The sequence below is a fragment of the Oncorhynchus gorbuscha genome, linkage group LG23 (assembly GCF_021184085.1).
Source record: "Oncorhynchus gorbuscha isolate QuinsamMale2020 ecotype Even-year linkage group LG23, OgorEven_v1.0, whole genome shotgun sequence".
Classification (NCBI taxonomy): Eukaryota; Metazoa; Chordata; class Actinopteri; order Salmoniformes; family Salmonidae; genus Oncorhynchus; species Oncorhynchus gorbuscha.
This window is the reverse complement of record NC_060195.1, coordinates 38201351-38223886: the sequence shown is the minus strand read 5'-3', so window position 1 is coordinate 38223886 and position 22536 is coordinate 38201351. Positions and strand designations below refer to the sequence as shown.

Sequence of the window (22536 nt, the reverse complement as noted above, 5' to 3'; positions counted from 1 at the left end):
GTGTACTGTAGAAGGATATTGAAATAAACGTGGCTCATGTTTTTAGTTTTACTTAAACAATGAATTGTGACCAACACGAAACACAGCCTGGACAGGTAAAGGTTTGCTTTTCAAGTATTACACTAAGAATTTAGAAAAGTACATTTTTCCAATATTCTTTGAACATGTTGAATGCATTTTCCCCACTGCTGCACATGATTCCTCATTGGCAGAGAAGCGGGCAGCTGTCGGTGGTGATGTGGGTGGGCGTTTCCGTGGCACTGGCCTGTGTCGTCCTATCCCTGATCACTACCCTGTGGTGTCGCTTTGTTAGCCGCAAACGCCATGGAGGACGACCACGGCAACAGGATATGCAACTCCACAGAAAACAAGACATGGGTTTGACTTTGAACTATTGGTGTTTATAAGTAAAGCTTTATTTGGGATCCATTCATAACATTGTCTCTTGGCTTGCAAGGACATCCAAATGCCAGCATTTCATTTTGGTAGTACAAAAATGAACCAAAGAAAGACAAACATTAGAAATCATATCATTTCATTTGAATAGATTTAAAATATCTCATGTAGAACTCTCATCAGTTCCAGACTGTAACAGCAGAGCTCTCGTCTCTATGACATGATGCATGAGTCATTTTAGTCTCAGTTTGAGTTTGGTCTGTACTTTGTGGCATGAATTTGACTTGAATAGTGGTATATCTACCCAACGGCGGATTTGAACAGCATCATTCCACTTGGTTTGTTGTTGTAACTAAACTAGGTTCTTCAAGAGAAAATCATATTTTTTCCTGTTATACACGTTTGAAAGGGTATTTTAATTCAAAATCACCTTGCAATTATTTGCTCTAATTTGATTCAAATATCTAAATACAATCTGGCCCTTTCTTCAAATATATATCACTAAACCATACTGGAAGTACAATGCATTTTACATTGACATTTTTTTGTATCTCAGTAGGCTAGCCTTACAGAACTGCCCACATGGTGTACAGACTTCAAAGCTGAGTTAAACCACAAACTTCCCTCACGAGCCAATTAAATACAACAACCCTCCAGACAAAGTGTGTTGTGATTGGTTCACCAAAGACATCATGACCCCCGTGCCTTCCTGCTAGCAGCCGCACGCCTACTGTTGATGGCCTTGGTGCTGGCCCTCAGTTTTCTCAGACGCAGCTGTCGTAGCCTCAGCTGCAGGTCTTTGGGGAGCTTGCCCCCCTTGGCCAGGATCTCCTTCAGCCTCTGTTTGGGGGTCTTGGTGAGGCGGAAGTCACATATGGTGGGGTAATGCTCGTACATCACACGGCACATACGTGTGGATGGGTTGTAGCCCTCGGCACTCACCGTGACCTCGTACTCGCCCGGGTTTAGCAGGCGCCAGTAGTCCCCGTCAGCAACTGCAGTAGAGGCACAAAATGGCTACTGGTTAGTGGTAGGCTTCTCTGGCCTACACCTTTCATAACATATTCCTGCAGTGCCCTCTAGGTGCAATTTTACGACATCATTTTGAGGTTTTCTTCTTGAATCATTTACTGATGTGATTTTTTTTTTTGCATGTGAGGAGGAAGACAGCCCACCTGATCTAATATGGTGGTCGATGTCATCCACTTTGATTATGGCATCTGCAATGCCAGCCTCTGTGTCTTTGTCTCTGATCACACCCTTGAGTCCTCTGTGGACCTTCAATACAAAGCAAAAATCTAGAGATCAACAACACCATCATGCTGTGTTTAAACTGTATTAGACATTATTGATGGACGGACCTGCTCCATGTAGATCAGTAAAGACTCTTTGTTGTTCTCCCACTCGATGGGCAGCTCACTGGCATGGGGGAACTTATCACAGGACAACTCCACTGTCACATCGAAGCAGTTGGTGTGTAGATAGCTGAAATCATTCATGCCTGGAATAGATTTCAGGGAAATAATCAAGAATGTAAATCTTAAAATGGTACTTGAAATGACAGTACAATACCCTGCTTTTCAAAGACAATGATGAGCTGAACAAGATCACAAAATGGATGACCATAAAAGCGGGGGGAATTCTCACTTCCTTGGACCGTGTGCCAGTTGGCTCCGTTGATGATGTTGTTGTAGCGTTGGAAGTTTTCATTGTGACAAGGCCGGCGGTCTGGATTTGACATGACCTGGTTGGTGCTGGCATAGACCGTGGCCAGCCAGCGGAAGAAACTATTGTCCGGTGTAGGGGTGTCATCGTGAGGTGCCCAGTCTTCAGTCCTGTCGAAGGGGTAGGTGACAACCAGTTCACCCCCGTGGAGGTTGGCACTTAATACGAACGGGATGTTCTGCATCCAGTTAATGACAGCACGCGTCTCTAAGGCCACCTATTGGATATAGGTCAATGCCACAGGAATAATGCATTCAAACATTATAGTGAAGTACAACAATTGAAATGGTTTATATTCTATGTGGGATAGTTTTGACATATTCTCAAGGATATTGCTACATGACAAATCAAGAGCTTGTTTCTATAAGGTTATACAAGTATGTACATTTTTGTCAAAATTGAATTATTGACATAGCCTTGTTCTGTTCAATGTTCTTTACCTATATAGTACTCTAAATATGGCAATTCATGTTTAGTTCAAAAGAATACCATTCAAATCAATGAGGGTTCCGAACTTTAAAGCCAATTATCGCAGAATCATCTTTTTGCAGATAGATTTAAGAAAATGTTTACATTCTTGATTTTCCCCAATTCTCTAACACAATATCATAGAGTGGATACTATTTGGTGATTTGAAGAATGCATGTGAATTCTAAATGTCAACTTACAAAGGCGTCCTCTGAGGTATAGTACTCTGGTATGGGGATGTAGTGGTTGATGAGTTTGGACTTATCGTTATTTTGGAAGTCAAATTCAATAGCATCCCACATGACTTTGTTCAGGTCAGCAAAGTTGTGGTTCATGTCGATGCCCTGGTAGCTATAGCGACCGAGCGCCCACCCCGCCAACTCGGAACCCTGGGATGAGAGAAGGGTCAGAGGTCAACATGGGCCTCTTTGAATGGTTAAAGTATATTTGACCAGTAATGTTGAGCATTAAAATATACTCTCAGTAATAACAGTATAATATATTATATTACAACAAAACATGTTATAACATGTTTTCTGAGACCTTCTTGAAAGCCATTTCATAACCATCGGGGTTCATGGATGGCAGCAAGTGGATGCGTGTCTCCTTGACCAGCCGGACGATGCGCTGGTTTCCCAGTTTGTACTCCTGACAGATATACTGCATCAGGTTGAGCAGCAGCTCCCGGCCCAGGGCTTCATTCCCATGCATGCCAGCCACATAGCGGAACTCTGGCTCGCCTGCAGAGGGAGACAAAGCACATATGTCAACACAGCATAGCAGTGGCCACAAAAGTTGTTATGACCAATGATTTATATATGCACTAGATGACTGATAGGTGGCGCTGTGTTGAAGCCACCTAGCCTCCATCTTGGCACTCCCCCAATGTTGTAATAGATCTCCTACGGGGTAGTGCCAATATGGCCGAACAGTGGCTTCAAAGTCTCTCAATGGCCAAAACATAGCAATCCAGGGTTAATATACAGTACATCATTGGTTGTGACCATTAGGTTAGAAGCTATTATTCCATGATGCTCTAGTTTACCCTTATATAATCCACTGGCAGACAGTTCTGATATCCAGCACATCCTCCCTAGATAGCTTTGTGGTTTTTGACCACTTCCCTTGAGCCACTTCCCCATGAGTCAAGTAACAATGTTTCCAGGGCGGGCCCGAAGAGATATGGCTGGGTGTAAATTCAATCAACAAGCATTTAAAACGGTGGCTTTTACCTGGCAAACATAACAAAACACTGGTGTGATTGGACTGAATCTAACTTAACGACCTGGTGCAGACTTAATCATATTTTTGAAAAATGATGATTTGCTTGGGAGATTACTCTCGGCTTTGGAGGAGCACAAGCCACGTTTGCTCCTAATGCTCAAGGGGCTTCTGTAGGTTCCGAGTGCAATGTTCCCGGGACGTTTTTTTAACCTCCCCTTTCTAACTCATACCACACAAACCACCCATTCAAATCATAGTTAGATATAAATAATAAAATACAAATCTCAAATCTCATGACAACGATTAGAATTCTGTCCCTAGATGACCAATGAAGTCAACGCTACTAACTGGATCTCTGAGATACTGTACGACTAAAAAAGATGCTTCCACTGGGCACAGACGTCAATTCAAAGTCTATTCCACGTTGGTTTAAAACTGTGTTCTCATAACACAGTGGGAATGGATATGGAATCATGGTTACTGTTCCGGTTGAAATAAGGCCCCAAGTCTTAACCACAGAATGAATGCATTGTTGATAGAAAACACCTGTCCAGAGAGTCTGAATGGCACAGGTCCTGACTGTGTCAAAGCATGTAAATCGCAGACAGTACATTCTTTGGAGAAGAAGAACCTCAGACACCCTCCCATAAACTATTTACATTTCTGTCCTCTCCTTTCTGTTGATCTTGCCTGTATTTTTTTTCACAGCCATGAAATGAATTGTACGGTCAGTTTTTACAGTATCTGTGCATCACCCCCCTTTGCCAGTGGAAAATGTAAACTAGTCTGGCTTATCCTCTGCCAATGGAATCGGAGGTTAACAACAGAATTAGGTCAAGTTAGACAGACAAAAAACATTCAACGCTTTTATTCTCTTAAAAAAAAAACAAGCCAGTATTCTAAATGGTCATTTTAAGACTAGTCACCCCCTTTGAAAACGGCTTCTCCTTATATTCCAGTGCACAGGCAAACCAGTTCTCTGTCTATGGCATTCCTGGCTCCCTCTGCCATTATGAGTTCTGGCGGCAAGGGGTATTAGTGGTTGGCAGAGCTGGTAGACCGGCTCAATGGGCGCCGAGCGTGGTCAATGAGTCCAAAGCAAACACTTTAGACATGTCAGAGTGAACCAAGGATCGACTCCAGTCTCTGAGAGCATACTGTACAAAGTACTATAGCAGTGGCATTGCAGATAAGTTCCAACCTGGACTTTACATAGTAAACGTAAGTCCAGGACACTCCAATTAGTATGATATGTGTGTTAATTTGTGGATGTCTGTCATCCTTTTCCTATGATATGTTACGGATTACAATTCGTATGATACACTATATATACAAAAGTATGTGGACACACCTTCACATTAGTGTATTCCGCTATTTCATCCACACCCGTTGCTGACAGGAGTATAAAATCGAGCACACATCCATGCAATCTTCATAAAGTGGTGTAAAGCTCGCCGCCATTGGACTCTTGAGCAGTGGAAACACGTTCCCTAGAGTGATGAATCACGCTTCACCATCTGGCAGACGAATCTGGGTTTGGCAGAGCGCTACCTACCCCAATGCATAGTGCCAACTAAAGTTTGGTGGAGGAGGAATAAGGGTCTGGTGCTGTTTTTCATGGTTTGGGCTAGGCAACAGTTTGAGCAAGGCCCTTTCCTGTTTCAGCATGATAATGCCCCTGTGCACAAAGCGAGGCCCATACAGAAATGGTTTGTCGAGATCCGTGTGGAAGAACTTGACTGGCCTGCACAAAGCCCCGACCTCAACCCATCGAACACCTTTGGGATGAATTGGAACGCTGATTGATAGCCAGGCCTAATCGCCCAACATCAGCATCCAACCTCGCTAATGCTCTTGTGGCTGAAAGGAAGCAAGTCTCTGCAGCAATGTTCCAACATCTAGTGGAATGCCTTCCCAGAAGAGTGGAGGCTGTTATAGCAGCAAAGGGTGGGACCAACTCCATATTAATGGCCATGATTTTTGGAATGAGATGTTCGACGAGCAGGTGTCCACATACTTTTGGTCATGTAGTGTATGTTGTGAATTGCAATTCGTACAATATTTTATGTATTAACAAAACGTATGACAGGTTACGAATTACAATTTGTTGTCGCTAAGGTTTGCTAGGGGGCTAGTTGGCTAACGCTAATGCCATGGGTTAAGTTTTAGGGTTAGGGGAAGGGTTAGCTAACATACATATGTAGTTGCAAAGATGCTATAATGCAAAAGTTATCTGTGATGAAATTTGAACACGCAACCATTGGCTTGCTAGACATTCGAGTTATACACCCACTCACCCACCCAACTTTATTATTTTTTAAGTAACCTTCTGTCTTATGTAACCATACTAAACATATCATTTTAATTTGAGTGTCCCTGATTTACATTTCATGTGTTACGTCTAGTCTATGAGGCCAGGCTGTAAGCTATGTAGCATTGCCTCATGCTAAAACTTCATAAGGTGTAATAGGCCTATATCTACTCACCCAGCTCATGCTTTCCAGGGTGGTCGGAGATCTCCATGACGTACATCTTGAGACCCATGTGACTCTTCCCGATGCTGTAGATATGTGTGATGTCAGGGCAGGCCTCGGTCACTGATTTCATGAGCTGTGGAGGGACAGAGTTATGGTGTTGTCTGGTTGGGTATAAGACTTCCATTCCTGAGGGACCCCCAGTGTATGCACATTTTTTGGGGAAATATATATTTTTGCATCTGGGGGGTCCACCAGGAATGGATTGAGTTACACTGTCTTATGACGGTTAAGTGTGACTGAGAAGGATGCATCGGGATGTAAAGTACAGTTTGTCTACCGTACAACTGGATACAAAGTATTGGTTTAGTTTGCTGAGCACATGGGGGGAGTGCGGTATGTGTAGTGCGGTGTGTGTAGTGCGGTATGTGTAGTGCGGTATGTGTAGTGCGGTATGTGTAGTGCAGTGTGTGTAGTGCGGTGTGTGTAGTGCGGTGTGTGGAGTGCGGTATGTGTAGTGCGGTGTGTGTAGTGCGGTGTATGTAGTGCGGTGTATGTAGTGCGGTGTATGTAGTGCGGTATGTGTAGTGCGGTATGTGTAGTGCGGTGTGTGTAGTGCGGTGTGTGTAGTGCGGTATGTGTAGTGCGGTATGTGTAGTGCGGTGTGTGTAGTGCGGTGTATGTAGTGCGGTATGTGTAGTGCGGTGTATGTGTAGTGCGGTGTGTGTAGTGCGGTATGTGTAGTGCGGTGTATGTAGTGCGGTATGTGTAATGCGGTATGTGTAGTGCGGTGTGTGTAGTGCGGTATGTGTAGTGCGGTGTATGTAGTGCGGTATGTGTAATGCGGTATGTGTAGTGCGGTGTATGTAGTGCGGTATGTGTAATGCGGTATGTGTAGTGCGGTGTGTGTAGTGCGGTATGTGTAGTGCGGTATGTGTAGTGCGGTATGTGTAGTGCGGTGTGTGTAGTGCGGTGTGTGTAGTGCGGTATGTGTAATGCGGTATGTGTAGTGCGGTATGTGTAGTGCGGTGTGTGTAGTGCGGTATGTGTAGTGCGGTATGTGTAGTGCGGTATGTGTAGTGCGGTATGTGTAGTGCGGTATGTGTGTAGTGCGGTGTGTGTAGTGCGGTGTGTGTAGTGCGGTGTGTGTAGTGCGGTGTGTGTAGTGCGGTGTGTGTAGTGCGGTATGTGTAGTGCGGTGTGTGTAGTGCGGTATGTGTAATGCGGTATGTGTAGTGCGGTGTGTGTAGTGCGGTATGTGTAGTGCGGTATGTGTAGTGCGGTATGTGTAGTGCGGTGTGTGTAGTGCGGTGTGTGTAGTGCGGTATGTGTAATGCGGTATGTGTAGTGCGGTATGTGTAGTGCGGTGTGTGTAGTGCGGTATGTGTAGTGCGGTATGTGTAGTGCGGTATGTGTAGTGCGGTATGTGTAGTGCGGTATGTGTAGTGCGGTGTGTGTAGTGCGGTGTGTGTAGTGCGGTGTGTGTAGTGCGGTGTGTGTAGTGCGGTGTGTGTAGTGCGGTGTGTGTAGTGCGGTATGTGTAGTGCGGTATGTGTAGTGCGGTATGTGTAGTGCGGTGTGTGTAGTGCGGTATGTGTAGTGCGGTATGTGTAGTGCGGTGTGTGTAGTGCGGTGTGTGTAGTGCGGTGTATGTAGTGCGGTATGTGTAATGCGGTGTGTGTAGTGCGGTGTGTGTAGTGCGGTATGTGTAGTGCGGTATGTGTAGTGCGGTATGTGTAGTGCGGTGTGTGTAGTGCGGTGTGTGTAGTGCGGTATGTGTAATGCGGTATGTGTAGTGCGGTATGTGTAGTGCGGTGTGTGTAGTGCGGTATGTGTAGTGCGGTATGTGTAGTGCGGTATGTGTAGTGCGGTATGTGTAGTGCGGTATGTGTAGTGCGGTGTGTGTAGTGCGGTGTGTGTAGTGCGGTGTGTGTAGTGCGGTGTGTGTAGTGCGGTATGTGTAGTGCGGTATGTGTAGTGCGGTATGTGTAGTGCGGTATGTGTAGTGCGGTATGTGTAGTGCGGTGTGTGTAGTGCGGTATGTGTAGTGCGGTATGTGTAGTGCGGTGTGTGTAGTGCGGTGTGTGTAGTGCGGTGTGTGTAGTGCGGTGTGTGTAGTGCGGTGTGTGTAGTGCGGTATGTGTAGTGCGGTATGTGTAGTGCGGTATGTGTAGTGCGGTATGTGTAGTGCGGTATGTGTAGTGCGGTGTGTGTAGTGCGGTATGTGTAGTGCGGTGTGTGTAGTGCGGTGTGTGTAGTGCGGTGTGTGTAGTGCGGTGTGTGTAGTGCGGTATGTGTAGTGCGGTGTGTGTAGTGCGGTGTGTGTAGTGCGGTATGTGTAGTGCGGTGTGTGTAGTGCGGTGTGTGTAGTGCGGTGTGTGTGTATGTGTGGACACGAGCCTAATGTTACATCCTACCGGTCAGACTCACCTCAAGCTCTTTACTGAGCGGTAGTGGCAGTGTAGTGAGGAGAAGAAAAAAACACTAATAATATTTGTCTTTCGGTGAGACTGGGGGAGGGAGCTCCAACCAGAAACCCTCTGCTTCCAGGACAGACTCAGCCAAGCGCCAGAGAGTAGATTGAAGTGAAGGGAGGAAGTTTCTTTGCTAACTGTTGCATGCCATGTCCCTGCTGCTGTGTTCATAATGCACAACATCACAAAATCTGAGCCAGCGTAGGATTTTTTAAAATGAGAAATTGTATTATTTTCTAAGTCACTGTTGTGTAGTTCTAAAATATGGTGAATCAGTTGTTTGGAATTATAATGATAATTCTCTCAGACACAAGCAACCCATTCGAAACCTCTCGCGACCCAAATGTGAGTTATAACTCCCCCTCCCACACCACCAGTTGAGAGTTGCTGCTATATTCTTATTGGTGGAAGAGTTGTTGGAAGTTGTTGTTGGAAGAGTTGTTGGAAGAGAACAGGATGTACTGTAGTTGCGTTGATGTATGGCTGTGAAGGTGGTCAGTTCATTATCAAATCTGCTCTACCATAATTCTAAAGAACCCTAAAACTACACCAGTAGCCTATGGGTGAGTGCTGAAGGTCTCCACTTCAGCACTTACTTTCCTCATCTCCTTGTAGTTGTGGTGTCTGAAGTCCAGCTTGTCTTTGGTGCCTTGCTCTGTCTGCTGCCAAGCGTAGATGTTGTTAGGATCTACAGGAGGGGAAAGACGCAACATAATGGAAATGCAATGACATTTGAATGTCGTTGAGGTTATGGTTCCTGTGTCTTAATCTAGTGTTGGGAGGATTTTGGGATGATGGTGGTGGACGAACCTGGTAGGGTACAGCCCAGAACCTCAGATCTCAGACAGATAGTTCCGTTCTCGTACCAGCTCTGTGGATTGATACGGATGTAGCGCGCCACTGTTGCCGACTCGTTAAATAGGGCCAACACTGGAGTTTCAGTATCCTGGTTCCCCTCAAATACCTACAGTACAGGAAAAAGCCAATAGTGGACATAGGTCATGCTCTATGAAGAGATGACTTCATATTCAATGAAGTATTTATTTATTGTTTCTCGAATTGCAGACTGCATCTTTAATAGATTATACAATAACTTCCAATTTTGCAGTTTCCGTCTCTCTGCCAGTCACATTTTCACTCTACCCCTTTGCCAAACCAGTGACACAGACTGGTAACTAGATGGTGCAATCTGCCACAGTGTGCCCATAGAGAGTAAGGCTTGTGGGTTGGCAAGGTTGGCACAGTTGGCAAGGTTGGCACAGTGGAGTCAGCTTTGGCCAGGGTAAACTGTCAGCACCATGGCCAGCTTGCCAACAGGCAGTGGAATGTCATTGGTCAATGTCAGAGCACAGTAGATATGAATACCTCACTGGACCACATAATGATTTATTACATTTATTATTATTATTATTATTATTTTTTTAAATGTATTTTTTAATTGAACCTTTTATTTAACTAGGCAAGTCAGTTAAGAACAAATTCTTATTTACAATGACGGCCTACCCCGGCCAAATCCGGACAACGCCGGGCCAATTGTACGCCGCCCAATGGCACTCCCAATCATGGCCGGATGTGATACAGCAACTTGACAATTGGGTAATGAGGAATAAAATAGTAAGCTATTCAAGATATAAAAATGGGTGGAATATCTGAATTTTGCAGTGAAAGTAATGGGAAGAAGGCAATAGATTAGGGTTACTACATATCATATTTTAATGTACTGTACTGAATCAACTCACAGCCTCTTTAGTCCCATTCATAGCTGGCTGCCAGACCAGGGTGTCATTACTGAACTGGACCTTGTAGGTGAGTATGAAGTCCCAACTGTTAGGAAAGACAGGCACAACTATTTAGCAATGTCCATACGACATTTACAATACATACAATTCATTGCTATGACTACACCACTGCACAATGGGGGCTTGGTGAACATGTGCCGTGACCTCCACTGACCTCCAGATTGAGCTGCGTCCCTGCAGGATGACCCCGGTGAAACGCGTGGGTCGCCGGGCATCCACCTCCAGCCACTGTTTCTTATCCTCATACTGGGCGCACCACGCCCCGTCATAGATGTCCCCGTCCTCGATACCCGACTACCCAGACAGATAGATTTTATTTACAAAGTGCATTTTACAAATCTAAACACAAGCTGTAGAGGTGTATGGATAGAAAATGGTAAGAATGGCAGTAACATTTGTTGTGTTTGCTAACAGTGGTGAGAGACCCGTAGACTAGTTCTTGGTCTCACCTGGATGTTGAGTCGACCACGGTGAGGTCCAAGTCCCCGGCGCTTGTAGGACGAGGCCCGCAGCTGTGTGTCCTTCACCCTCAGAGACTCCAGCCCCAGCGGAGGGCACTCTGACAGTCACGTAAGGAGAACAAGGTCACCGAGGAGAACAAGGTCACTCACACACACACACACACACACACACACACACACACACACACACACACACACACACACACACACACACACACACACACACACACACACACACACACACACACACACACACACACACACACACACACACACACACACACACACACACACACACACACACGTCAAATATTGACTTGCAGAGAAGAAATGGATCTAACGTGTAAGAAAGCTGTCCATGAACATGACATGTCCATGGGAATTACAAGTTGAATTTAATGCCTTGACAGGAGCTGTAGTAGAAGGGAGATTGAGAGACTGTCCACTGGGCACAGATGTCAATTCAACATCTATTCCAAGTTGGTGGAAACAACGTTGATTCAACCAGTTGATTCAACCAGTGAGTGTCCAGTGGGTGCATACATGCACAATTCTCTAAGGTATTTGAGCATGAAAGAGAGTGAGAGGGAAAGCGATGAAGAGATGCAGAAGCGTGCAGGAAAGAGAGACTTCCTGTGTTTCCATGCGAGGAGCAGACAGGCGCTCATTGTCTGAGGAGCTAAGCCTGGTCGACTGGTCCTCTAAACACTAGTTCCTGTGTTAGGGCTGTGAGTGGTCTCTCTTAAAACCCTAATACCCTTTTGCCTTAGAGGCCTGCAGGATCTCTCCACGGGGGTCATTGTGACAGAGAGCATTGCTCTGCTCCAAGAGCTAATTGTTTAAAACTACTCAAACTTTGTTGACAGTAGTCTGCCAAGTAAAGTAGCCAACTGATCTACTGAACTAGTGAAGTGATGCCAAAGACATTAACCTCATGTCAACAACGGTTTAGTCGTTTTTATGAAAATTGTGTTTTTACTCCTATACTATTTGTGTTAGGAGAATTGGCAAACACAAGGAGTCAATGATTTCTTAGAGCTATCCTATTCATTTTACATCCTAATTTAGAGCATAGGAAACATTGTATAATCTTTATGCATTAAATCATGCCCAACCTCAACAATTTGTATAGTTTCTTCAGTGGCACCATTTGAAGAGAGACAATTATCAGAATGCAGTTTAGATACTACAGCAAACTATCCAGTGGCCTTTGGGGTTACTCATCATCATTTTACCAGTACATTAGTCATGATGAAAAACAGCTTGGCAGATCAGCCAACCTACAACATGAATATTTAAAACATTAGACTCCCTTTTCCTGAGGAAAAACTGGGGAAACTCAAAACTTCCCCCCTGCTTTGGGGCCTCACGGTCCCCCTGCTTTGGGGCCTTACGGTCCCTCTGCCTCATTACACACAAACTCCCTATTCGGCTCGGCTCCTGATTCAAGGTATATCTCTCCATCTGGCCCCTGTAATTCCAGTTCTCTTTCCGCCACATTTCCGACCAGATCAGGGGCACCAGCCCCCCCCCCCCCCCCCCCACACACAGGGAGGGGCTTCCATGCAGCCCTGAGCAGTAATGAGAGAGAGGGAGAGCACGAGAAAGAGAGAGAGAGCTAGAGAGCGAGGATGAGCAGGAAATACTACAGAAGACTAGTGTCAGTGCTGGAGAACAAAAGCACAACAACTATTTAAGCAAGGGAATGTTTTGTTTTGCTCTACTACTGCCAGTACCGTAGCTACTCTGTCATCAAGCAGCGCTGCCAATGTCAGTTGTCCGTCATTTATGCATTTCAAAGTTGAAATGAAAATGTACCATGCGTTGTACACGGTAAGGAAAAAGAGCACTGCACAGTATACAGTATGTTGTCTATTAGGCATCTACCCATTCTCATACTGCACATGTCACTCAGGGAAGTTCCCCATACATACGTCCCACTGGCTTCACCTGGCAGCGAAGGGCGCCCAATGATTTTGGGTTTGCTTTTTTTTTACAACCTTGGGCTTGCGCTTCTTAGGTAGGACTTTGGGTTTCTTGACTTTCTTCCATATCTTTTTAGGCTTCTTTACTGCCTTTACACTCCTGGTGGACCACTTGGCTACAAAAGGCAAACCGTCTCATCAGCAAAGACGCACATTGTCAAATGTGAAAGTATGATGTGCGTCATAAGGACTACACAACACATTCTCAGGCTATGCTATGATATGGTGTCTTGGTACTGAATGTAGATTGCTGACTCAGCCAGTTTAACTCGGGGGGTTTTCTGATGGTCTGTGTCTACAAGACAGCTGGTTCCCATCACAACCTGATAACCCCCAAGCTAAACACTTGTAGAACCAACCCCCTGGACTTGGTTTCCAAGACCACAGAACTGCAGCATAGATATAACAGCCCCCTGTTACTCGTGTTTTCCCTGCCTTGCACTCCACAGTTGTTATTTATCCATTCATTTGCAATTGTGTGTTTTCAGAGTTGTTTGTTGATGGACATGGTCTAAATGATTTCAAGGTAAGAAATTAAAGATAAATATGTGGATGCTTTTTAACCAATAGGCTGTGTCCAAGGCCGAAATACCGCATTTGGGGCCCTGGGGAAAAGCTTTTATTTTTTGAGGGGTGGGGGTGGCTAATTTCCCACATTTTGACATTGGACAGAGAGAAATGTGTTGTTTTTAAAGCTCATCTCATACTATTCATATTTTGCTATGAGGATGAGAGAAAATGTTGCACTTTTAAAGCAAACTTCCTGAAATTCTACACACTTTGGCATTGCTTATGACCCCAACCCCCCTGAAGGTTGGGGCCTTGGGGCTCGTGCCCTGTGAGCCCGTTATGTAATCTGGCCCTGGCTGTGTCTTTTTTCAGACATTTCACACATTTACTTGATGCAGAAGTGAGATGTCAGATATCTGCCCAAAAAATTACACTTGAAAGACACATGAGATCATTTATTAAAAATGTCTGTAATATCTACAACAATGTCAAGCCTACGTCTATACTAACACATCACATAATGCATAATATTGTTTCAATATTTAATTTAGCAGTTGACCTGCATTTTACATCCGCAAATACATTTCAATGCTGCTCACCAAATTCGAGTGGTTCATCTTCAGGTTCTTTGTTCCATATTATTTTTTCCACTTTCTTGTCGATACCCTCATTGAGGTCTTCTGTGTTGAAACTATAGTTAGCGGTGGTGGTCGTTTTCGGTGGTCTAGTAGTAGTCAGTACCTTTGAAGTCGTTGTGGATGTCAACCTTACCGCTGGTGCGTTGGGGCTTTTATTGCTCTGGGTAGTACTTGGTTTAGTTGTAGAATCTCGTCTCTCAGTCGGAGTAACAGTTGTAGTTGCATTATAATCCACAGACCTCACTGTAGTTGTGCCATTGCCAGATGAAACGAGACCACACGATCCACATATCAAACACGACAAAACAAAGGTAAAGTACAGGGATTGTGCCATAACTGTCCCTTCAGACATTCCGGATGAATATTGACCATTTAAACGTCCCCCATTCCGCAAGAAGGTCCACCCATAGACTTACATAATACGGGTCCCGTGCACAATCCGTTGCGCATGCAGAAGTAACGGGGCGTCTGCCCATAAATGTTCTGTGTCTAGAACATTTATAAAAGCTTCACAATAAGAGCTCTCATTTGACAGTTTAAAAAGGTACACATGTAAAAGATATCATCACAAGGCTGTAGTTATTATTAAAGGAGGGAACTGTAAACTATGTCTATGTCAGTCCTACTGAATAATTGGTCTGTCTAACAGTCTACTTTCTGAACCATAGCTCTACAATTATTTTCATATTATTAAAACGATTCTAATTATTTGCAATATCATAATGTTACGATAAGGAGGCTAATGAGCGTTTAATTTGATGAAAAAAAACAGAAGCTGCTTCAGCTTTGTGATGTGCTTGTGATTACTAAACAGAACAGAGTACCGCTAAAGTCCGAAATATTGATGTCGATGTGCTTCCATCTAGTGGTCAAAGTTGAGTATTACAACCACCAAATTAAAGAATAACTTTCAGTTTGAATGTAGAAGATAAACGTAGAACATTGCTTCACTTGCTCAGACTGAGCATGCGGGGACTGGCATGGCAATGATTGCTAAAACTTAAGTTAATACAATTATTAAGTGTGCATTTATTGTCAATGTTTTGGTTGGGATATCGAAAGAGAGCTGGGACAAATGTCAGATGTATCAAAGGCAATGTTGCATTGCTCAGCAAGTATAGGACATTTGTCACAAACTGGTGATTATAGCTCCTAGAAATGCTAAATTAAAGGCTTACTGTCTTACTTGTCATGTATCTGTAAAATCGTACATGGAATCCATATGGATTGTTTATTGCGATCACCCGAATCATTAACATTGTAGGGCTTTGATTTAAAATGACGTTCTGTAAATGGGATAAAATGTGTTAGGGAAGATATACTCAGTAGATGGCGCCAGTGACCAGATTTTGAGCTGAACATTTGGAGTGCCAGCCAAAGTAGAGACCAAATAATATTTCTTTTGCTATTATTGACATTTTAAATAGTCTTGTCTAAGTCTTGTATTATATTTATAATAAGCAACAAAGCTTTTGGTAGCTGTCTTCTCTAATTTATCTACATTTTGTGGAATGATGAAATATAATTGTACGTAATTGTCATCAGTGATTGATTACCGTTTTGATAAATGATTGGGGTAGGAAATAATTATTAGATTTTTAAATCATTTTTTTTAAAAACATGGTGGGCATATATGATGGTGGGCATGTGGGCATATATGATGGTGGGCATATATGATGGTGGGCATGTGGGCATATATGATGGTGGGCATATATGATGGTGGGCATATATGATGGTGGGCATATATGATGGTGGGCATATATGATGGTGGGCATGTGGGCATATATGATGGTGGGCATATATGATGGTGGGCATATATGATGGTGGGCATATATGATGGTGGGCATATATGATGGTGGGCATGGCATATATGATGGTGGGCATATATGATGGTGGACATACATTATTTCTTGGTGGATAACAACATTTTACACCTGCCTTACTATTGCAGCGGCTTACTTTACATAATGGAACATTCTTTCACAGCTTCCTTTCATTTGATTTCTCTCTGTCAACCTGTAAGGAATTATAAATGGATGTTTCTGCATTGACGTTTTGTTAGGACAATGTTCATTTGCCCAAACATTTGAGGAGACTTTCCAGTCCTCCCTAAGTTATGCATGGTATATTCAAATTGAGTCACGTTGCAGGTTTTCCAGTGTACGTTCAGGTTCCGCCCCACTTACTCTCTTCCCGGGAAAATGAATTCATCCCATGCAGGTATTTGGACCTCGTGAGTTGGATCTCGTCCCCAACATCCTGCTGCGTCCTTTTAGACCTGGTGTAGTAGTGTTAATGCTTTTTTACTTTGAAACACTGGACCCAAGCAATGATATGAGAGCATGTCCAGAGACATCACATAACAGAAATTGGGAATGCTGCTAACTTTTTGTGACTTGACCAAATATACTGTATGTTCTATTGTAATGTGCAACTTTAACACATTTTCATATTTATCTTATACAAACGCATACAGACATGTACATACACACTTAATTCAGCACGTGCACGTGCCAAAGAAGAGTGAGCAACTCGTTGGAGACAGCAGAGGAAATGTATTCCAGCTCTTAAAGCTAGTCAAGAAAAATAGGCCTGCTGTCAATCAAATCCCCGTGATGTAGTAATGTGACCAATATTGGTCTAGCGTCTTATCCCTGACTTCATTGGTATTTAAACGCGGCAGAACATTGTGTGTTATTGTTGGGATAGGCAGGCCAGTTCGTGAGATCGCAATGTTTTGTGCATGTGTAGCAGAAAAAGGCAGGAAGCACCCAGTTGTATTGGTCCCAGTGGACTGATTTGAACATAATAGTTGTTTTGAACGTAGCACCATCATTTAAATTGCTAATTATAATCGGATTTAACAAATAAATAAAATAGGACCTTCCCACCTTTCATTTCTTACTGCAGAAAAGTTTTGTCCATTGTAAATCTAAGCAGTGGTAGAATATTTGATCATGCTCTCTCAGCCTTAGTGTTCCTATGGATGTTGTTCGGATTTTGTTTAGCGGCCTTTTTCTCAGACTCTTCATCTATACCGTTGAAGACATTTGGCTCTAACATGTAAGAGAGTCTGTTATAGAACAATTAGTATGTTCATAAAACAACCCACTGGGCACACACTGGTTGAATCAATGTTGTCTCCACGTCAATTCAAGGAAATTACAGTGCCATCAGAAAGTATTCAGACCCCTTGACTTTTACCACATTTTGTTACGTTACAGCCTTATTCTAAAATGGATAGTTAAAAAAAAACCTCAGCAATCTATACACAATACCTCCTAATGACAAAGCTAAAAAAGGTTAAAAAAATAAAAAATAAATACCTTATTTACATAAGTATACAGACCCTTCGCTACTTCGCTACTTCGCTCCTTCCAAAGGACAACCATCTCTGCAGGCACCTAAATACTCTCAGACCATGAGAAAATATTATCTGGTCTGATGAAACCAAGATTAAACTCTTTGGCCTGAATGCCAAGCGTCACGTCTGAAGGAAACGTGGCATCATCCCTACTGTGAAGGATGGTGGTGGCAGCATCATGCTGTGGGGATCTTTTTCAGCGGCAGGGTCTGGGAGACTAGTCAGGATTAAGGGGAAAGATCAACGGAGCAAAGTACAGAGAGATCCTTGATGAAAACCTGCTTAGGACCTCAGGCTGCGGTGAAGGTTCAACGACGCTAAGCACACAGCCAAGACAATGCAGGAGTGGATTTGTGACAAGTCTCTGGATGTCCTTTAGTGGCCCAGCCAGAGCCCGGACTTGAACCTGAGGAGACCTGAAAATAGTTGTGCAGCAAAGCTCTCAATCCAACCTGACAGACCTTGAGAGAATCTACAGAAAAGAATGGGAGAAACTCCCCAAATACAGGTGTGCCAAGCTTGTAGTGTCATACCGAAGAAGACTCTATGCTGTAATCGCTGCCAAAGGTGCTTCAACAAAGTACTGAGTAAAGGGTCTGAATACTTACAGTTGAAGTCGGAAGTTTACATACACTTATGTTGGAGTCATTAAAACTCATTTTTCAACCACTCCACACATTTCTTGTTAACAAACTATAGTTTTGGCAAGTCGGTTAGGACATCTACTTTGTGCATGACACAAGTCATTTTTCCAACAATTGTTTACAGACAGATTATTTCACTTATAATTCACTGTATCACAATTCCAGTGGGTCAGAAGTTTACATACACTAAGTTGACTGTGCCTTTAAACAGCTTGGAAAATTCCAGAAATTTATGTCATGGCTTAGAAGCTTCTGATAGGCTAATTGACATCATTTGAGTCAATTGGTGGTGTACCTGTGGATGAATTTCAAGGCGTACCTTTAAACTAAGTGCCTCTTTGCTTGACATCATGGGAAAAGCTAAAGAAATCAGCCAAGACCTCAGAATTTTTTTTTTTAGACCGCCACAAGTCTGGTTCATCCTTGGGGGCAATTTCCAAACGCCTGAAGGTACCGCGTTCATCTGTACAAACAATAGTACGCATGTTTAAACACCATGGGAACACACAGCAGTCATACCGCTCAGGAAGGAGACGCGTTCTGTCTCCTATAAATGAATGTACTTTGGTGCGAAAAGTGCAAATCAATCCCAGAACAACAGCAAAGGACGCTGTGAAGATGCTGGAGGAAACAGGTACAAAAATATCTATATCTACAGTAAAACGAGTCCTATATCGACATAACCTGAAAGGCCGCTCAGCAAGGAAGAAGCCACTGCTCCAAAACAGCCAAAAAAAGCCAGAATATGGTTTGCAACTGTACATGGGGACAAAGATTGTACTTTTTGGAGAAATGTCCTCTGGTCTGATGAAACAAAAATATAATTGTTTGGCCAAAATGACCATTGTTATGTTTGGAGGAAAAGGGGGGAGTCTTGCAAGCCGAAGAACCCCATCCCAACCGTGAAGCACGGGGGTGGCAGCATCATGTTGTGGTGGTGCTTTGCTGCAGGAGGGACTGGTGCACTTCACAAAATAGATAGCATCATGAGGAAAGAAAATGATGTGGATATATTGAAGCAACATCTCAAGACATCAATCAGGAAGTTAAAGCTTGGTTGCAAATGGGTCTTCCAAATGGACAATGACCCCAAGCATACTTCCAAGGTTGTGGCAAAATGGCTTAAGGACAACAACGTCAAGATATTGGAGTGGCCATCACAAAGCCCTGACCTCAATCCTATAGAAAATATGTTGGCATAACTGAAATAGTGTGTGTGAGCAAGGAGACCTACAAACCTGACTCAGTTACACCAGCTCTGTCAGGAGGAATGGGTCGAAATTCACCCAACTTATTGTGTGGAAGGCTACCCGAAACGTTTGACCCAAATTAAACAATTTTAAAGGCAATGCTACCAAATACTAATTGACTGTATGCAAATTTCTGACCCACTGGGAATGTGATGAAAGAAATAAATGCTGAAATAAATCATTCTCTCTACTTTTATTCTGACATTTCACATTCTTTAAATAAAGTGGTGATCCTATACTTTAAAGACTTTGAATTTGAATCACTTCATAATTCACAACCAAAATTGATATCAGTAAAACACTATAACTAATTCATAGGTCTACCCTTAATTGTTACTATCCTCCCTCCTCATGAGTGTGAGACATTACAAAATATCTTCAAGATATGTTCAAGATATTTTGGTAACAGAATTACAAGGCTCGAGTTAATGTTTCTTAAACTTACAGAAGGCAGAATATTTTCTCCTAAACTAAATATAAGTATTGATATTAGTTACCAGAGGTCTTTACTTCAATATTATTGTGTTTTGATGTATTTCTAATACCCTTTACAAAATACCCTTTAATACCCTCTAATACCCTCTTTCTGGTAAACGTTGTCTAAGACACATTTTCCACCTGTTTGATCAGAAATCAAAGCCTTTGCTTATTCCTAATATTTCGGATGGAAAATGGTGGGGGAAATGATATACAGTGCCTTCAGAAAGTATTTACACCCTTTTACTTTTTCCAAATGTTGTTGTGTAAAGCCAGAATTGAACATGTTTATTGTGTCATTGATCTACCCCATAATGTCAAAGTGGAATTTTGTTGAACATTTTAGAAATGAATAAAAAAATGACTAAAATGTCTTGAGTCAGTAAGTATTCAACCCCTTTGTTATGGCAAGTCTAAATAAGTTCAGTAGTAAACATGTAGTAAACATGTAGTAAACATGTAGTAAACATGTAGTAAACATGTGCCTAATAAAACACAAGTTGTTTGGACTTATTCCGTGTTCAATAATAATGATTAATATGATTTTTGAATCACTACCCCATCTCTGTACACCTCACATACATTATCTTCAAGGTCCCTCAATTGAGTAGTGAATTTGAAGCACAGATTCAACAACAAAGTTTTCAAATGCCTCGTAAAGAAGGGCACCGATTGGTAGATGTATTGAAAAAATAGCAGACATTGAATATCCCTTTGAGCATGGTGAAGTTATAGATTAGGCTTTGGATGGTGTATCAGAGGGGAAGGAAACTGCTCAGGGATTTCACCATGAGGTCAATGGCGACTTTAAAACAGTGAGAGTTTAACGGCTGTGACAGGAGAAAACTGAGGATGGATCAACAACATTGTAGTTACTCCACAATACTAACCTAAATGACAGAGTGAAAAGAAGGAAGCCTGTACAGAATAAAAACATTCCAAAACATGCATCCTGTTTACAACAAGGCACTAAAGTAATACTGCAAAAGAATGTGGTAAAGAAATTAACTTCTTGTCCTGAATACAAAGTGTTATGTTTGGGGCAAATCCAATACAACACATTACTGAGTACCACTCTCCATATTTTCAAGCTGGCTGCATCATGGGTATACTTGTTATTTTTAGGGACTGGGGAGTTTTTCAGGATAAATAAGAAACGGAATAGAGCAAAGCACACGCAAAATCCTAGAGTAAAACCTGGTTCAGTCTTCTTTCCAACAGACACTGCGAGACAAATTCACCTTTCAGCAGGACAATAAAACACATGGCCAAATTTACATTGGAGTTGCTTACCAAGACGACATTGAATGTCCCTGATTGGCCTACTTACAGTTTTGACTTAAATCAACCTGAAAATCTATGGCAAGACTTGAAAATGACTTTCTAGAAATGAATAACAACCAATTTGACAGAGCTTGAATCATTTTCTAAAGAACAATGTGTAAATGTTGTACAATTCAATTAGAGACTTACCCAGAAAGACTCACAGCTGTAATCGCTGCCAAAGGTGATTCTAACATGTATTGTCTCAGGGGGATGAATGCTTATCTAATAAAGATATATTAGTGTTTTATTTTAATGTAATTTTTTAAATACATTTTAACATTTTTCTTCCACTTTGGCATTAGTATCTTGTGTAGATCGTTGCCGTGAAATGACAATTAAATACATTTTAACACAACACAATGTGGAAAAAGTAAATGTGTGAATACTTTCTGAAAGCACTGTATGTCTTCATCTGTCAAAAATATAGACTCTTAACTCTCATTGACATGCTCCTCAGAACATTACATGTTGGAGCTCATGGGTCCTTTTACATGGAAATGCCCAAGACAAAAACACATGTGTGACCACTAACCAACAATTTCAACAATGCAAATTCATTACTTTGTATTGACTTCCCATTGAATCGCTTTTCTGGAGAAAAAAAAGAGATTTTGGAAATTCATTGTAATTATGTCTGATACAGTATCTGTTGGTTGTAATGAACTATTCAAGAATTCCCTGATTCGATTCAATGTCAGGCAGGTCACCCATAATACAAGTCAGTATTGGACTTCAATCCATGTCTGAGGTCGTTGGGAGATTACATGGAAACTGGTCACTAGTGGCAGCAGTGAGCGCTGAGCACGGTGGATGGGGGTAAGCATCTGCCTCTAGTTCGCAGGGTTGCATGTTCAAATCAAGCGCTAGAAAGTTGTTATTGATATTTTTGTTTTAAAACCTCTCTGGGATAGGGTCTAGTTTCCTGAATTTCCGCCTGACTGACGTGCCCAAAGTAAACTGCCTGTTACTCAGGCCCAGAAACCAGGATATGCATATAATTGGTAGCATTGGATAGAAAACACCTTGAATTTTCTAAAATAATGTCTGAGACTATAACAGAAATGATATGGCAGGTGAAAATCCTACCGGACATTTTTTTGAATATTTGTTTTTTGAGCTCCCAGGCTCTTATGATGGGTTCCTTTTGTTTCTATGTAAATCTGTCTCCCAGATTGCAATTCCTATGGCTTCCACTAGATGTCAACAGTCTTTATTCAAGGTTTCAGGCTTGTTTTTCAAGTATTTGGAGTTTTTGTGAGAAGAGCGCTGAAACAATATCCGTCTTTTGGCGCGCACTTACTAATTTTCCTTTCCTATTGAA

The 22536-nt window shown here is 42.5% G+C and overlaps 1 protein-coding gene across 1 annotated transcript; it reads right to left on the bottom strand.

The window, feature by feature from the left end:
* Positions 1-394: 394 nt before the first annotated feature.
* Positions 395-14605, bottom strand: LOC124011188 (probable carboxypeptidase X1). Its single transcript, XM_046324296.1, has 13 exons — positions 14116-14605; positions 11010-11119; positions 10715-10854; positions 10501-10585; positions 9572-9725; positions 9358-9449; positions 6300-6423; positions 3133-3329; positions 2790-2978; positions 2044-2338; positions 1758-1897; positions 1572-1674; positions 395-1391 (listed from the first exon to the last, which is right to left on the bottom strand). The coding sequence occupies exons 1-13, from the start codon at positions 14504-14506 to the stop codon at positions 1087-1089; spliced, it is 2325 nt and encodes a 774-aa protein (XP_046180252.1). The 5' UTR covers positions 14507-14605; the 3' UTR covers positions 395-1086.
* Between the last annotated feature and the right edge of the window lie 7931 nt (positions 14606-22536).